At 41.7% G+C, this 16,601-nt stretch overlaps 1 protein-coding gene across 5 annotated transcripts in view; it reads right to left on the reverse strand.

Annotated features, from left to right (window-relative positions):
- The window catches only part of FRMPD4 (FERM and PDZ domain containing 4), a 1,539,383-nt gene that overhangs the window by 37,626 nt on the left and 1,485,156 nt on the right, over positions 1-16,601 (reverse strand). For 3 of the 5 annotated variants that reach the window (XM_069639731.1, XM_069639732.1, XM_069639733.1), the window contains 3 exons: positions 11,102-11,240; positions 2,962-4,017; positions 1,392-2,654 (listed from right to left, as the gene is read on the reverse strand). In XM_069639731.1, the coding sequence (XP_069495832.1) occupies positions 1,392-2,654; positions 2,962-4,017; positions 11,102-11,240 (2,458 nt within the window). Of the gene's footprint in view, positions 1-1,300; positions 2,655-2,961; positions 4,018-11,101; positions 11,241-16,601 lie in introns of all 5 variants that reach the window. The other 2 variants (XM_069639729.1, XM_069639730.1) reach the window with 1 other exon arrangement.

Raw genomic sequence — 16,601 nt, forward strand, 5'->3', positions numbered from 1 at the left:
GAAATGGGGCTTATGGTTATGTATTCCTTGTTTATTTCTTAATCAGCAACTTTTGAAAGCTTCGCGTTTGCGACAATGGGCCTCATTATGAGTTCGGAGGTAGCCATGCTGTTCTTACTGGCAGGCTACCCCCAAACTGGGTACCATGCTGACTTTAGCGGGCCCAGTAATTCCCTTTCGCGGGACTCGGACCTGGTACGTCCCCATTCCCATTTGAGCCCCCATACGGCTCAATGGGAATGGGGAGGATGCTAACAACGGGCCCGTTAATGACGGGCTCGTTGTTAGTATCCTGTACTGCTAGCGGGTCCCGCTCTGCCCGTCTGGTCTGGCCAGGCGTCCAGAGCGGGACCCGCTGCAGATCTCGTAATGTGGCGGCCTGGAATGAACGTTGCTGGTCCCTTAACGGCACCGTTCATTGCGCGGCCGCCAGTTTCGTAATGAGGCCCAATCTGTTTGGAGTGTAACATGGACATTCTTTTTCTTAATTTACACTTCCAAATGGAGCCTTTTCCCCCCTCCAAACATGATTTCAGAAAACATCTTATTACACTGCTAGCACAAATTAACTTTGAGAAAAGTTTGAATTTCCTATGTATTTCCACAATGCTGTATAGTGGGTGACAATGATAGCTTTGACTTTTTATGCCACATGTTCATTTCCCAGGATTTATGTTAGAACACCACATTTTTTTAGATGCAAATAAAATGGTTTAATATTTTAGTGCAAAATGTGGGGGGGATACCCCCACACCTTGCCGCAGCTATGATCACACCACCCTTTCCATATACCTAACCGCACACCACCACCAATTCTTTTGTGGAAAAATGTTGTAATAATTAATCAAAAAACAATTTGAACAATTTACTTTGGGCTAAAGTGATGAATACCATTTTCCATGTGATGACGCTGGAACCTCCCCTATACACATCTTGGTATATGCTTAGTTCCATGTCGAGAATTTTTGGTGCTATCCAATGTGACAAAAGAAAAAAATAGCTCACCATTTATGTTCTGGCTAACATTAACATTTCATTTCAAGATAAAAAGTGAATTGCAGACATGTTTTTCTTAGAAACATTATTTATATGAACTCTCTGTACAGTGGTTCAAAACCATTTGACCTCTCCGCAACATGGGGCACAGACTGGTGCAGCCAAAAACATTGATTCGACCACAGACAGTGTGAATTGGGAGGCAACTAGATCAGCACCTGTCTGGCTCCCCAATTGGGTAAGTATACACACACATATCCTAATGGCAAAAAGGAGCCATTTTCACAAATGTATGTGCACATACCTTAGGCAGTCAAAAGGATAGATCATTGTGTGTGTTTTTACTATAAATACTTCTTTTTGCAGTCTTCCAATATGGCTCTCCATTTCTGTACCTGTAGTTTCTTTAATTTTGGAAGCTCTGTGGCATCCATCCCGCAATGTTCCAAACACCGGGTCAGCATTCAGTGTTGCATGCATGCCAGGCACACTCATCCTGTGGCAGGAGCCTTCCGCCTGCTGATGTACTTCTTTGTACGGTGGACCGTGGTTTGGGAGAATCCCTGCTCTTTCGTCAATAGGAATGTAGCCAATACCTTTTGCTGATGAGTCAGAGAGAATGTGCTTAATATCAGAGGTACACAGGGGAGAGTCAATTGGGGTGGCACAGGTGCTGCTCCCAGTGCTGCATCCGGCATCCACTGAGGAGCACTGGGAGCTTTGCATTGAAAAGTGACCTTCACTTTGGAGGGAGGACATGCGCTTGGTCAAGTGATAGTCGCAAAATCTAGCCATGCTGCCGTCTGTGTCTGCAAACTTTAGGGGATGATCAGGAATGGAAAACAGTCCAATATCTTGTGAATTATTTAGGTCTTTGGCTGAAGATATATAGTCTTCATCTGACAAAAAGTGTTCATCTTGGCCAATGCCTGAAGCACTATCATCTTGAAGGACATAGTCAATGTCCAGTTTACTGTGAGACTCGGCACTCCCATGACCAGACACTCGTGGAAATGTCTTCCCGGTCACAGTTTCGAGGCCCTGCCTCTCGATTGCTCCACAATCATTAGCAGCGTGCCATCTTTGGCTTTCCTTACGAAAGGCAGTTCTCTCCAAGCTAAAAGGGCTCATGCGCTGACAGTCTCTTATAGAAAGTGTACCAGAGTTAGATTTCGAATCTTCGCTAGTCTCTGATTTATTTTTGACAGCCACATTAACATCGAAGGCCATTTTGACTTCCCCATCGGCCAACTTGTTTTTTCTTTTGGAGTAGACCAAAGATCCCATGTGTATTTTGTTGTAGTACTCAGTGACCGATTTGGTTTCCATTGTCTCTGGCTCCATCTCCATATTATCCGAATGAAGAAGCTGGTTTGAAGGCACAACCTTTGATTGCAGCTCTGCAGCTTGCCGGCTTGCTGCAGGCTGAGCTGATTTCATGGGCGGACCTCCCGTTTGTGACTTTTGAATGGTACATTCCATCTTCTCCTCTAACAAGGGCTGGTAACCTTCGCTGGTGGCTAAAAACATGTGCGCAGAACTTTCGGACTGTCTTTGGGCTGCGGCTAATTCAGAACTCTCCGTCATTTCCGAAGAGTTTGTTTCATTGCCAGAATCTGAAGACGACTCCGGGCTATAAGCTCGCAAGATTCCTACACCTGTAGGCCACAAAAAATAAGAGCTCATTAATGAATGCATCTGAGGCACTTGAATACATTTTAAAACACTGGGATCAATAAACGAAAAAAAAATGATTCTAGAACAGTCTGCATTCATTGCACATTTGCTCCAAAATGATGTACCAAACAACATCAAAATATAGTAGTTCCATCATATGATATGGGAAGGGATGCATATGAATGATGTCAAAACAAGGCAATGGAATGTGTCCAGGGGATTAAAAATAAGTCATGGGAATGAGATGGAAACTTAGTCAATCAATAAAGGTAACTATGGTGAAAGAACCTGTGCTGTCATCTGTTTGGTGATCCTCAGAGGCAGCCAGAGCTTCGAGAGCTTGAAGTGTTGTGACCACTGCATCATCCAGCCCTGTCTGACATTTCCCCTCAGAGCTAGTTGGAATGGCATCAATGAGGGATACTGGAATGTCATTTGGTAGATTGCTAGTTGGCGCTGTAGCTTCTTTGTACTTGGTACACTGGTTTTGACTGTCCTCCTCATCAGAACTGTCTCTGAAGCCGGGCGGTGGAGCCGCTATTGCCATGTTTAAGGAATGCAGCAGGAAGTCATCTTCGTTGTCATTCCCTTCTGGTGGAGGGAGTGAGGTGAGGTCAATGATGTCATCAACGGAGCCTGACATGCTGAGAATAGCAGTCCGGTTCATTTCTCCCACCATTACGTCTTCTTCGCAGCTTGCTTCATCTTCCTCCTCGGCATCGTCAGTGTTTTCCGAATAGCAGATATCATGCAGCAAAGGCTCCTCAATCCCGTCCGTACTCCCAAACATTTTGCCGTTGTTTATGTTTGCATATACAGTGCTAGCAGCAAACTGAATGCTCTCTGTGTCGGTTGACGTATCGAGATCTTTGAGGTCACTTTCATTGTTTAAATACATGGCTGCTTGCTTGTCTAATGTATCAGGGCTTTCATCGAGTAGTCGTTCATACCCAAAGGTTGGTGGGCTCATACTGTCTAAGCTGGGGTCTCCAAATATGAACGATACTTTCGCACTCCTTGGAGAATCCTGTGCTACTTTGGTTGATTCCCCTCCTGAAACCAAGAGCAGAGGCTGCTGGTTCACCCCTCTCACGTCAACTTCGATTGGTTCATCCGGCCGGGTTAGCAGATGATCGAGTCCTCCCGAACCATAAGTGCTTTCCATGTATAACTGCCGAAGGTCTTTTTGACAAGGTGGGCTATCCATTTCCAAGTTTTTTTGGTTTGGATTTACATATGGCTGTTGAGTTTCCTGATCTTCTTCTATCGCAAAGATAGCAGTTTTTGGCAGAAAATTCCAGTCGTAGCTATGGAGAGCCTGCTTCATTTTGTTTTCATTGACAACTGTGGGCAAAAATGAAGATACATGAGTGGCATGTTAGCATGATTCATACATATTATTTTGTTGCCATTAAATATACAGTGGGTGTTTATATTTCCATGCATTTTAAAGACTGTATAACTCAAACCTTCCAAATATTTTGCTGCAATTACAAACCCTATGCTAAAACATTGCGTATTGCTCGAGATAGCAACACATATATAGCTTGTTGAATGACTAGGTCATTGGAGCAGTAATTTATTTATGGGTTACTAGCAAACAGTACTTGTTCTCTGAACGGGTTCTGTGGACAGACATGACAACACTCTCATCAATTGTTGATAATCATTGATCCTGTAGGTCGCCGCTCTGATTCGCTTATCACTTGATGTACTTTGCACTCTGAAGTAAACTGCACTGAGAATGGGCGTGTGGGCCTAGCTAGCTGACATACCGCTGAGCAGCCACTGGGAGGAGGCGAGAGTTGGTGTTGCTGCATACTGGGACCTACTGTGCTCTCTCCCCACCTGTTGCTTCACCCTGGCAGTACATTGAGTGGACATGTCACAGAAACCGTTTATTCTAGGGTTATGGACTGGTCCTTCTACAACCACATTGATGTTTTGCCGATTTCAGGGAACCGTCTCCTGTGTGGAGGTGCTGAAACTCGGGGAATGGGGTGGGGTGTCCAAATGATATCTAGTCATTAATATCCGGGGAGTCCTAACTAGTCACTATGCAAAGGTTGGTGCAGATTGGTGAAACACTATTGAATTTTATAAGGAACTACGATTTGCCAAGCTACAAACCTGCAAACACATTTTAACTTTTGCTGAAATCCGGGGAATGTAATGGGGTGTCCAAATGTCATGTAGCCAATAATATCCGGAGAATCCTAACAGTTAACTATGCACAATTTGGTGCAGAATGGTGAAACAGTGTGGAATTGTAAAAGGAACAATGCTTCACTAAGCCACAAATCCAGCCACAAACCCACACATTTTCACTTTTATAAATATAGATAGATTGTATGTACATTTTTTAAAGGACTCATGCCATTCCTAGTGGTTCTAGGGAACTGCAATGAAGGGAAGGTTTATGTTGGTGCAAGCATAATCCAAAACAGGAAGAATAACATTGAAATGTGTAGATTACAAAATGCTTCGAAGAGATTGAGCACGAAAAACAGTGTGTAGTATGTATTTTGTGTAATGTGACACAGTTGTCTTTAATGTATCTCTAAGAGTGTGAAGAAAGAGGTAAGCAATTGCCTTAGTAAAAAATGCTCTTCGAAAAGGTAAATCACCTACCCACCACAGTTAACGCTCCAGTGAACAAAGCGGTGCTGTTCATGCAGTATTAGGCAATTTTAAGCAATTCGGTTTATGGCTCTTTTACGTAAGATAAAGCAATTCTTGAAGAAACCTACACTTTTAAATAAAAAGAGCATGAATTAATCGACCATTGCTTACGCCAAATTGCCTCTCTTTTTGCTTGATAATTGCAAAACCTGTCTCCCTTTCTGAGCATAACACAGAAAGGCACAAACAATGAAGGCGATGTATGTATAATAATAGAGCCTTTGGAAAGTACCAGAATGAGTGCTAAACACGTGTCATCTGAAATAAATCTTAGAATGTGAGTTTCTCACATGTTTGAACAACAAGGCACACGAGATAGTAAAATGTAAGTGAACTTGTGTCGAAGATTATTAATTGCTGAAAAGATTCAAAAATGCATTAATAACATACAAAACAGAGGATCTTGAAACATAATTATTTTAAATGAAGATCACCACCGGATTACAATTATGAACTAATTATTGTAAAGGAAAAACAATATTGTTCATGGAAGCATGAGCTATTTCTGTTTTGGAGGCACTTTTTTGTCGTCAGAAAAATAAGTTGTTTTCCGTTGAAATCCACTGCAGAAGGTAAGGGCTCCTCGCTAATAGTCCTACATGTCCCCTTGGAAAATGCTCAAGTGCTGACAATTAATATAGGGAGGATTTAGCGTGACAGACCTTCATGTGCTGGGGCAAATTGCCCCCAGAATTTCTGAAACTTTAGGAGCTCTGTTAAATTGATTTTGCCCTGAAAGTCAGATCTGTTGAATAGTTTCACTTTCAGGCAGCACTCTGTGTTCTACACACGGATGTTGGTGGATGTGTACATAGATGGGCCTGACGGTCATTGTGTGCACTATTGAATTGACCAACATCTACGTATAAGACACCTCCTGTATACCTGCTTCTGGGCATGAATAAGTGACATGTTAGCATCATGTTAGTTGACATGGGCTTCACTCTTAGAAAGTGACAAGCCGATTTTGTTTCTTAAAACGAGGAAACACGATCTTGGTTGCCAAATCTGCTACAGATGTGGCAGATATTGGAGGGCGGGGTCATTCATAAACACCCAGGAAGGTGCCCTCAAAATAGTTGCTATCTGGCATGTGAAATCTGTGCACTGGCTATTTTTGCAATACAAACGGGACTACTTTTGATATCGAACAAACAGTTTACCATTACATAATTGTATGACCCCAGCCATCTGGTGGCAGGTTTTAATAAGAAATATGAGCCATGTGTAGGTTTTCACCTGAGGATTGCAGGAATTATATCATCATACAGCCACAAGCAATTGATGCATTCTATTGGCAACCTGATAGACAGGGACTGATTCCTGCCAGGAATTGTGTCGGTTCAGTTTGTCTGGAAGCAGTTTCGCTCATTCAAACCATCTGGGCTTAGGCAGAAGCCATCCTTTTGATCCCCTTGAAAAAGTTGGGCACCTTCTATAGAGTGCAGGAAGTCTCCCTCTGGGGTTATCTAGGAACTGAAACTCAAAGACAGCCCTGCAGTACACTATATAAGTTAAACCAGGGTGCTGATTGATTGAGTTGTTTTGAAGTAGGTACATAGAGGGACACTTCTGACTACATAAGGACCTCACCTTCTTGAATTTTGAAAGGGCTACCAAACTTCCTGTTCCCTTTCTCCACGCCCTGCATACAAGGCACTTTGGGTATAACATAAGCAGACAAAAGTCACTTGTTACAGCAGCCTGGATTTAACCAATGACATGTCTATTGGGAAAAATTCCAAAGGTGAACTAAAAGAATCACAAGTTGAGAAATCGCTTCTGATGATGCTCGTTAATGTAAGCATTTAGAGGCGGTTGACAGGAGCAGTTCTGGAGAAGCTGTTTCCTGCAAACTATGGGGCCCATGTCCGCAATATAAACTTATAAATGCCAGAAAGGAACACATGTTGCAGGTTGGAGCATTGAATCCAGGTTAGCAGTCTGAATCGAGAAATTCCAGTACTTGACTCATGTTGCTTGTTCAGAGAAGAGTTTCAGACTACCAGCACTAACCAAGCAAGACTATTAATAGATGCCATACAATAATAATAATAATAATAATAATAATAATCGTAATAATAATACTTAGACAATTTACAATATTATGGGAAATTGAGTGTAATTAACAGAACACAAAGACAGACAACCCTGAATGCTGACTACTTTACAAATGTCATAATCGACCTTACCACTGAAATATCAAGCCACCCTGAATAGTGTACTTTTGTGTGGGTGAATATGTCAAGCAAATACTGTAAAGAAAGCCCTGCAGTACAATATATAAGTTAAACCAGGGTGCTGATTGATGGAGTTGTTTTGAAGTAGGTACACAGAGGGGCACTTCAGTCTACATAAGGACCTCACCTTCTTGACTTTTGAAAGTGGTACCAAACTTCCTGTCCCCTTTCTCCACGCCCTGCATACAAGGCATTTTGGGTATAACATAAGCAGACAAAAGCCACTTGTTACAGCAGCCTGGATTTAACCAATGACAACATGTCTAATGGGAAAAATTCCAAAGGTGAACCACCACCACTAACCAAGCAAGGCTATTATTAGATGGCATAATATTATTATTAATAATAATAATAATAATAATAATAATAATAATAATACTTAGACAACTTAAAATCTTATGGGAAAGTGACTGCAATTACCAGAACACACAAAGACAGCCAACCCTGAATGCTGACTACTTTACAAATGTCACAATTGACCTTACCACTGAAATATCAAGCGACCCTGAATAGTGGATGAATATGTCAAGCAAATACTCTTATAAGCAGTTAGTATGGTTTTCCCAATCAGAATGATTAAATATGAGAACAGATTACAAGAGATAGACTCCAGACATTTGCTATTATTCCTGATGTAAGTGAAATGTTAACAGCACACCGATCTGACAAGGACCAACAATCTCAGATCTGTGGGAATAAAGGTGGCAAAATATAACAGGGATACATACCAATTATACCAATTAATCAATGATGATTTGATGAATAGAGTAAAACAATTGCAGGGTTTGGTCAAATTTGAAATGCAATCTATTATGTAAAATTGCATGAATCAATCTGGTAATCCTACCCAGATTTGTGTTCATGATCCATGTGTACTGATAACATTATTTTATCATTTTTACATAATATTGCAATACTTGATCACTTATTTCCTTTGAAAACATAAACATTTCAGGATATTTCAGTACATATTGTTGCAGGGTAAAATATACTGGGACAGTCTCTACTCATATTAAAATTGTATCACTGGCTTGCCCCACTTAAAACATTATGTTTTTTTTTAGTTAAAGACAAATGTAATGGTGATGAATTTGTTAGATTGGTAAGGGCTGGGTTGGTTGTACAGAAATATTGAATTAAAGTCAGTATTGGAACAACTCAGAGATGACAACATTTTTTTTCACGGTATGGACAGGGATTTGGCAAATTTGGGATCCACCGAGTCTTGCAACATTGACTCCAGTTTGGGATAAACCTGACTCGTCAGAGGTTTGCAGTGAGATTTTCAAATTAGGATGGAAAGTGTCTCAAATTAATAATATTTGTGACTGTTTTAGAATTGATCATTAAATCAACTTGGATAGGACGAAGGAAAACTTTTTCCAATCAATACTAGTCTGTTTCAAAGGATCAATAAGTAAATGTCAGCTAGATCTTTGAAATATATGAATGCTGGTGACACAAGAACATTGGTCAATATTATTAAAGATAAATGGCAAGGGGGATATGAGGAATTGCTGCTGGAAGATGAACCTTTAGTTAAAGTGGTTAGAGAGATTTAGAGATGGAAGACGTGTGTTCTATATCACAACGTTATGTGGCAGTGATGAACTGGACCCTTGCAAGTATACTTAAGACCTACAAATATGTTAGGCACGCAATCTTTCATACTGCATAGGATGTATCAGATACTGATAGGACTGAAAGTTTTTCAAAACGTTACGATCGGAATGTTTCAGAAATTTGAGGGAAGGACATTTGACACATAGACTTGTAGACTGCACAATGATCATGACTTTAGGGGAGTTATGTGTTAAAAATGGTGTGAGTTATGAGATAAAAATGATACTTGCACTAGAATGCAGGATATTTTCAGCAAGGCTCAGAAGTATTGATACAGGAAAACCGTTCACTTGTATTGCAACAGCACTTGAACATCATATGATAATGGAGGGATGGGGGGACAAAGAAAGCAACATTTAATTAAATGCTGGACATGTTTGAAAGGCATGACTATTATGGGGAGAAGGATCTCCACAATAACTGAATGCACAAAGAAGCATCAGCAAGTTTGAATTGAATTAAATTACTAATTATGTGTGAAGCCAGAATACAGGTTACATTATATTAAATAAGCTTTTGGGGTAAGAATGTCAATGTAGTTGTATCATTATTCTATGATTCTTTTGTTTTACTGTGACATATATTTCTATTTATTTGTCCCAATTGATACATAATAGTAAATAATAAAAATAACTGTTATGGGAATGGGCAGAACTGCCATTAAATATGAGGATACAATAATTCTCAGTTACGGAACTCCGAGCAACTGAAGAAAACTTCAAAAATGTCTTTACATCCAAAATGATGTGCTACATATCAGCAAATGCACTTGTTCCTTGATGTTAAGTGGCATCATATCAATTGGACTGAGTGAAAAGCATAGTCAATTACCTTCGAATCAAATTGATTGGGCATTGGTATCTCACAGGACCATATTTAAACACTGCAGGATAGTACATATGTGTTTCTCATCATGAATAGCACATTGTAGCTATTGCCATGCGGTAGGACACAGATCATTAAGCTGTTGGCTGCACCAGGTTTGCACCATTGATTTTCAATATGTCCACTTCAGTTAGAATGCTGACTTCATTTGATTTTGTGGTGATTATATGATTATATAAGAATGATAGGACATTCTCTACAGAAGCAGTGCAGAGTGTAGTTGGTTGCTATGATGAATTCAAGCATCTATTTTAAACATATGAGGGAGGCCATGAGCCCATTAGCACATGATTTGCCCAAATGTCTGGTATATTGGGGTGGTTGTGCAGTTACTTACCCAGCAAGCCCTTGACAGGTCCAATGTTCTTTATAGGGGTCAATAAGCTAATCATTTAAATGTGGGCAGCAGGAAAAGTGTGTTAGTTCATTATAATGATTGAAATATCCACAACCACACCTGAAGATGATATTTCATGTCACCTTAATGTTCATTGGCCTCTATGAGTGCTTGGCGACATGTAATTTATTTGTAATATACCACAGGATTTCTTTTAATTTCATACCTCCTGGCTACAGAGTCCATTTTAATAACATCTATTTAAATAGTAAATAATAACCATAATCAGCGATACAGATACGAGTGTGAGGCTGCAGAATTACACTCTCTTTCTTTGGAAGTTGGGAGTTTAAGGATATTTAATGGTAAACAACTGTAGAAAACACAATAGTACATCTCTTCACGGTGGTGAGTACTGTCAATGACTGGTCTGAACACATGAACACAGTAGCATAAGTGACAACAAAGGGGCTGACACATGCTTATCTGTTACTCCCTGTTTTCAATTTTAGGAAGTCAAACAGAGATGTATGCTATTCATATGGGTGACGGGACATGATTGTTGCAATCTGGATTCTACTACGCTCACATTCTGGACGTTTCAAAGGACATTAGCTACACAAAACACATGCACTAATGACCCATGCAATTAATACTGTACCTATATCTCGGCTTCCTGGATTTTTATTGTTGGCCATGTTAAATATTGATCGCCGTGAATCTACTAACAGTCTATAGTATCCAGCTGTTAAGCAGGCGAGGTTCATTGCATCAGATGATTCCATAAGCAACGTGATTGGCTGAAACACGAGAGCACACATTTGTGTTTAATGGTCATTACAGTTCAACACATTTTACATTCTGAAGCATTAGATGATAATGCAAAAGCATTTAAGACATACCTCTATATCTCAAATAAAGTGGCTAAAGTTTTTTTTATCATCTCCTTCGTTTATAATAATTCATTTTAATATCTCTCATAGGTTACAGAAAAGATGGAGACAATAGCTTCCATTAATAGGAAATAAAAAAAGAGAACTAGAACTATACAACCACAAGTACGTGTTGGAAGATCATAGAAATAGAACAGCGAAGGTTCAAATTTAAAGGGACATAGATTGTTGTTCATTTTTACTTTGCATGCATTAATATATGTATTGAAATATTCACCAATGTGTCATTTGAACACACTCATGCATATTAACAAAAGGATGACTGGCTCATAATTGAGAGAAGAAGGGTGAGGCATGGCGGGCAAGAAGAAGCAACTCAGTGCGGAAAGCGGGTAATTACTAAGCAAAGTTAAATTGGTACGTTTTAGACTTTTGTTTGAATGTGGCTTCAGTTGTCTTCTCATGGAGGTAGGGAGACAGTGTTGCAGAGGACAGGTGTTGGATTAGCGACTAATGAGAAAAAAAAGGCCCTCTGTATTGGCCACAGAGAACTTAAAGGTCAAAGATCAGAATTTCTTCAAAAGGAAATTGCACTGTTCCAGCCAATCAGAGACCAAGCATCGAGAAATTACATTTAATTAGAAACCAGAAGATTCTGCAGAGAAAGGCATGAAGGTTGAGCCTTTTACACAATGGTGCCCCAATCCTGAAACACACTAGTGAGGAAATCCACACCCTACAGGGCCTCCTGAAATTCAGGAAAAACCTAAAAAAGTGGCTCTTAAATGCATAATATTTTTCTGTGTATTGCTGACTGCCCAAGACCGCACTGAAACGCCTTACCATCACCTGTCCCCAATTTGCTTCCTACATGTCCCCTGCCCTCCTGTAACTGCCTATCTTGGCATATCACCCCGTACCATGAGGGTAGGCTTTCCAAAATGTGATCCTATAACTAAGTCGCATCTTACGCATTTGTAGCTGCATATTTTGATGCAGCACCCCGCACAATGAGGTGAGGCTTTCCAAAATGTGATCCTACAACTAAGTTGCATTTTACCCTTTTGCTGCTGCATATTGTGATGTAGCACCCCGCACCATGAGGCATATTTTGATGTAGCACCACGTACCAAATATGATCCTATAACTAAGTCGCATCTTACCCATTTGTTTCTGCATATTTTGATGTAGCACCCCACACCATGAGGCTTTCCAAAATGTGTTCTGTTTAAATCTGAATAATCTCTGCAACTGCATATTCTGATATAGCATGCTATGACTGTAACCTACCTTCGTCGTAAGAAACAATTGTTACCAATCTATTAAGTTCAAATCACCTATATGCCTCTGGGCTTTGTGCGCTATATAAACGACACAATAAATACATAAATAAATAAATACATAAATAAATAAATAAATAAATAATGGATAGAAAGTTTAACCCAAACCTATCAGGCATCAGAAAGAATACCGCTCATTAGATCAATATTCAGATGCTGTCACAACCTAAGGGAACATCATCATTGCTTCTGACCATCAAACATTAGGAGAACTAAATTGCCTAGAAGACAACACATTAAAAGAGAACAGAATAAAATCCCTACTTCATGGAATATGTAAACCAAACTACAGGATATCTTCACACATCAACTACCAAAAGTCAAACATCTCTCACACAGTAGAACTGACAGCAAGAACAATATTTTAAAAGTGTTACGGAAACCCACAATAACAATCTCTTTAACTCTCAATGTGTCTCCACATCTATTAATGGACAACAGTCCTGCTCGTCAATGGCCAGCTCATTGTTTTGTCTGGGCTGACAACCTCTAGTCACTCCAGTTGCAATGCCCTGCTGACACAGATCAAGGTGTTAACAAGCCATTTTACAGACTGCGTGGGAAAGCTCCAACATGAATCACATTTAATTTCAATCATGCACACATGAGTTCAACTCTCACATACAGATACATGCAAACACACACACAGGAGGAGGTGTAGCATTCATTTTCAAATCCTCACTCAACCTTAGATCTATCACCTCCCTTCCATTAGCATCATGCAAGCATCTCACCATCAAAATACAAACCACCCCTAAGAGCACAATTACCTTGCAACTAATATACAGACCCCCTGGTCCCACAGGCACCTTCGAGGAAGACATTACTTCTCTAATAGCCGAGAACTCTAAGCCTCTTTCACAAAATATCATTCTAGGAGACTTTAATCTAGGGTACAACAACCCTAACAACACTACTGTCTCCTCCCTCACAAACGCCCTATCGGAGCATGACTATACTCAAGTCAACACACTACCCACCCATCAGAAAGGCAGAACCATTGACTGGGTCGCAGCCCATAATTGCAATAACACCTGCAAAGCCCCCCAACCTCTTGTATGGACGGACCATTTCCTCATACCATTTGACATTAGCATTAATAACGATAATCCCAAACAGCGCCCCCACGTGCCAGCCTGCCTAACTAGAAACAAGCGCAACATCACGGCGGATACCCTCACACCACTGGTTCTCCCCTTCCTAAACTCGCTTCCAGCCAATGCTGACCTCAACCTCCTAGTCAGCACCTACAATGATGCCATGACTAACGCCATTGACGCCGTGGCCCCACTAAAGTTACGTAAAGGTAAACCTAGAGCGCATCTGAACTCTTGGTACACACCTGAACTCAAAACTCTCAGAAAAAAGAAAGCCAAGATGGAAACCCTATGGAAAACAACCCCAACAGCCGAAAATAAAACCAATCTCACAACAAAAAAGAGATAATCTGCACTAAGTAGGAAGCTTACAATGTGAGAATAGACAAGGCTGGTTCCTCTGCTAAAGAACTCTTCACCATCCTGAAGGAATTAGAAAATCCCAACCCACCGACTGACACCTGTGTGAAAGACAAACCTTGGTGCTCTAGCATCCAAAATGCCCTTGCCAACAAAATCATCGGCCTTCAATCCAAAATTGAGGCCAAACGACTACAACTCTCCAACAGTAACTCTTCCACCCTCACCCATCAGAAAGGCAGAACCATTGACTGGGTCGCAGCCCATAATTGCAATATTACCTGCAAAGCCCCCCAACCTCTTGTATGGATGGACCATTTCCTAATACCATTTGACATTAGCATTAATAACCATAATCCCAAACAGCGCCCCCACGTGCCAGCTGTCATGATGTCTGCCTCCAAGGAGCCAAACCAGGCCCAGCACCCTCAGAGACAGACACCATGCATTCAAGGGAAGTCCTGGCAGCCCCAGATGGGGGCCCTTTGGACTCAGTCCTGGCGCCGTTGGCGTCAGGCTCATAGGGGACATCAGTCCTGGCGCCATCAGCGCCAGGCTCATACAGAAGTAGGTTGGCAGTAGTGCTTGGTGTAAACTTACCTGTGCAGACCATGCTGCAACTTCCAAGACTGGAAGGAACTATTTTTCTAGGGACTACTTGATCTCTAGGGTGTGACCGGTGGAGGAATACATATTTCTGGGGGAAGAATACATACCTGGAACTACTTGAAAGGCTATTTAAGCCATACCCAAGCAGCAGACCACGCTTCGCGTTGTTCTGCACTTAGCAGCTGGACGCTCACCGTGCCTGCCCCTGCCTTGGTCTTCCATCACGCCTGCCAGCATCCTGGAAACACCTAAAGAAGAAAAGGGAAGAGAACAGGTGAAAACAAGAACCTTACCTGATACATCTGCACTCCGGATTCTGCACGCCGACGATCCTGCAAAGAAGGCAAACATTTTAAACGCACATCGCGTCGCGCGCAGCATGCTGCATTTCACTCACATGCATGTAGCGTTTTCGAGTCCTGCGACGTCCATCTGGAGCTTCCACCGCCATCCAGCACCTATTGGAAGGAAGGAGAAAGAGAGGTGAGAAGGGAAACACGAATCTAAGTAGAACTTACCTGTGGTTCAATTCCCTCTCTGCCTTCGGGTTTGTGCCATACCTTCGGCATCTCAGCACCCCGGCCCCTAAGGGGAAAAGAAACAGACATTGTATTAGTGAGAGCATGTGAGAACATTAGCAATACGCTCACTCAAGACTTACCCATTTGCAAGAGAGACATAGCAGCTCTTTTCGGGTCGGCGCCTTACCTCTGGCATTGCCGTACCCCGGCCCCTATGAGGAAAAAGACATTTGACATTGAAGGGGATACTTAAAACTGCAAAGGAATCTCTCATCGGAATTCTTACCAGAATTTGGCTTCATCCAAATTGCCTGCAGCCCGGAATCTTCTCCAGCACCTGCGAAAGAAAAGAACAGATGAGTGAATATAAACCCAAACTTGCCATAAACATTTGCGGTACGACGGGACTGGACAAACTAGTTTAAACTCATCAATCCAGTGAAGTAACTGGAATCACAATGTGCCCCTGCATCAGAAGCAGGATGGAGAGCTCGTCATTTTGGTCCCTAAGGTGAGTCTTCGCAGGGAATCCAAAAAGGGTTTCACTAAGGGAGAGAAGGGAAGTGGGAGGTCGGAACATCACCAGCAGACTATTAACCCTTCCTTTTCACACACAGTGGGATATTCCTCCGAGCCAGAAAAGCCAGGTTGGGGAATCCAGTCCAGTCCATCTTCCGGGTCTTACGCATCTCTGCAGAAGAGGTCACAGCAGTCCCAGCCACGCCCGCGCCTCCGTGGGAGCCAGGTGAGCATTACACCAGCCTGCCTAACTAGAAACAAGCGCAACATTACGGCGGATACCCTCACACCATTGGTTCAGCACATCCACCCTTACCAATACCACCTCTGGCTTCACCTTCAAAAAGGTCACTATACCGGAAGTCCAAAAAATTATAGCATCCCTCAAACCTTCTAATTGCAAAGGGGACAGCTGCCCTGCCCAGATCATCAAAGATGCAGCGAGAGACCTATCCCCCTTCATCTCCAAACTTATAAATCTATCCTTCTCCACCAACTCTATACCTAACAATCTGAAGCAATCATGGGTTCTCCCTCTCCTAAAAAAACAATCCCTAGACCCAGCCATTGCCACTAATTACAGGCCTATAGCTACAGTCCCCTTCCTGCTAAAAATCCTTGATAGAGTTGCCTACTTAATACAGGATTACTTAGAGTCCAACCAACTGTTAGGGTTGCGTCAATCTGGCTTTCGACCTCAACATGGAACAGAAACTGCCCTTGTTGACCTGAAAAGTCAGATTGATGACATCAAAGACAAAGGTAAAACTGCCATCCTGCACCTTCTAGACCTCTCAGCAGCCTTCGACCTGGTCGACCACA

This window comes from Ambystoma mexicanum, chromosome 7q (assembly GCF_040938575.1).
Source record: "Ambystoma mexicanum isolate Mex_15411 chromosome 7q, UKY_AmexF1_1, whole genome shotgun sequence".
Classification (NCBI taxonomy): domain Eukaryota; kingdom Metazoa; phylum Chordata; class Amphibia; order Caudata; family Ambystomatidae; genus Ambystoma; species Ambystoma mexicanum.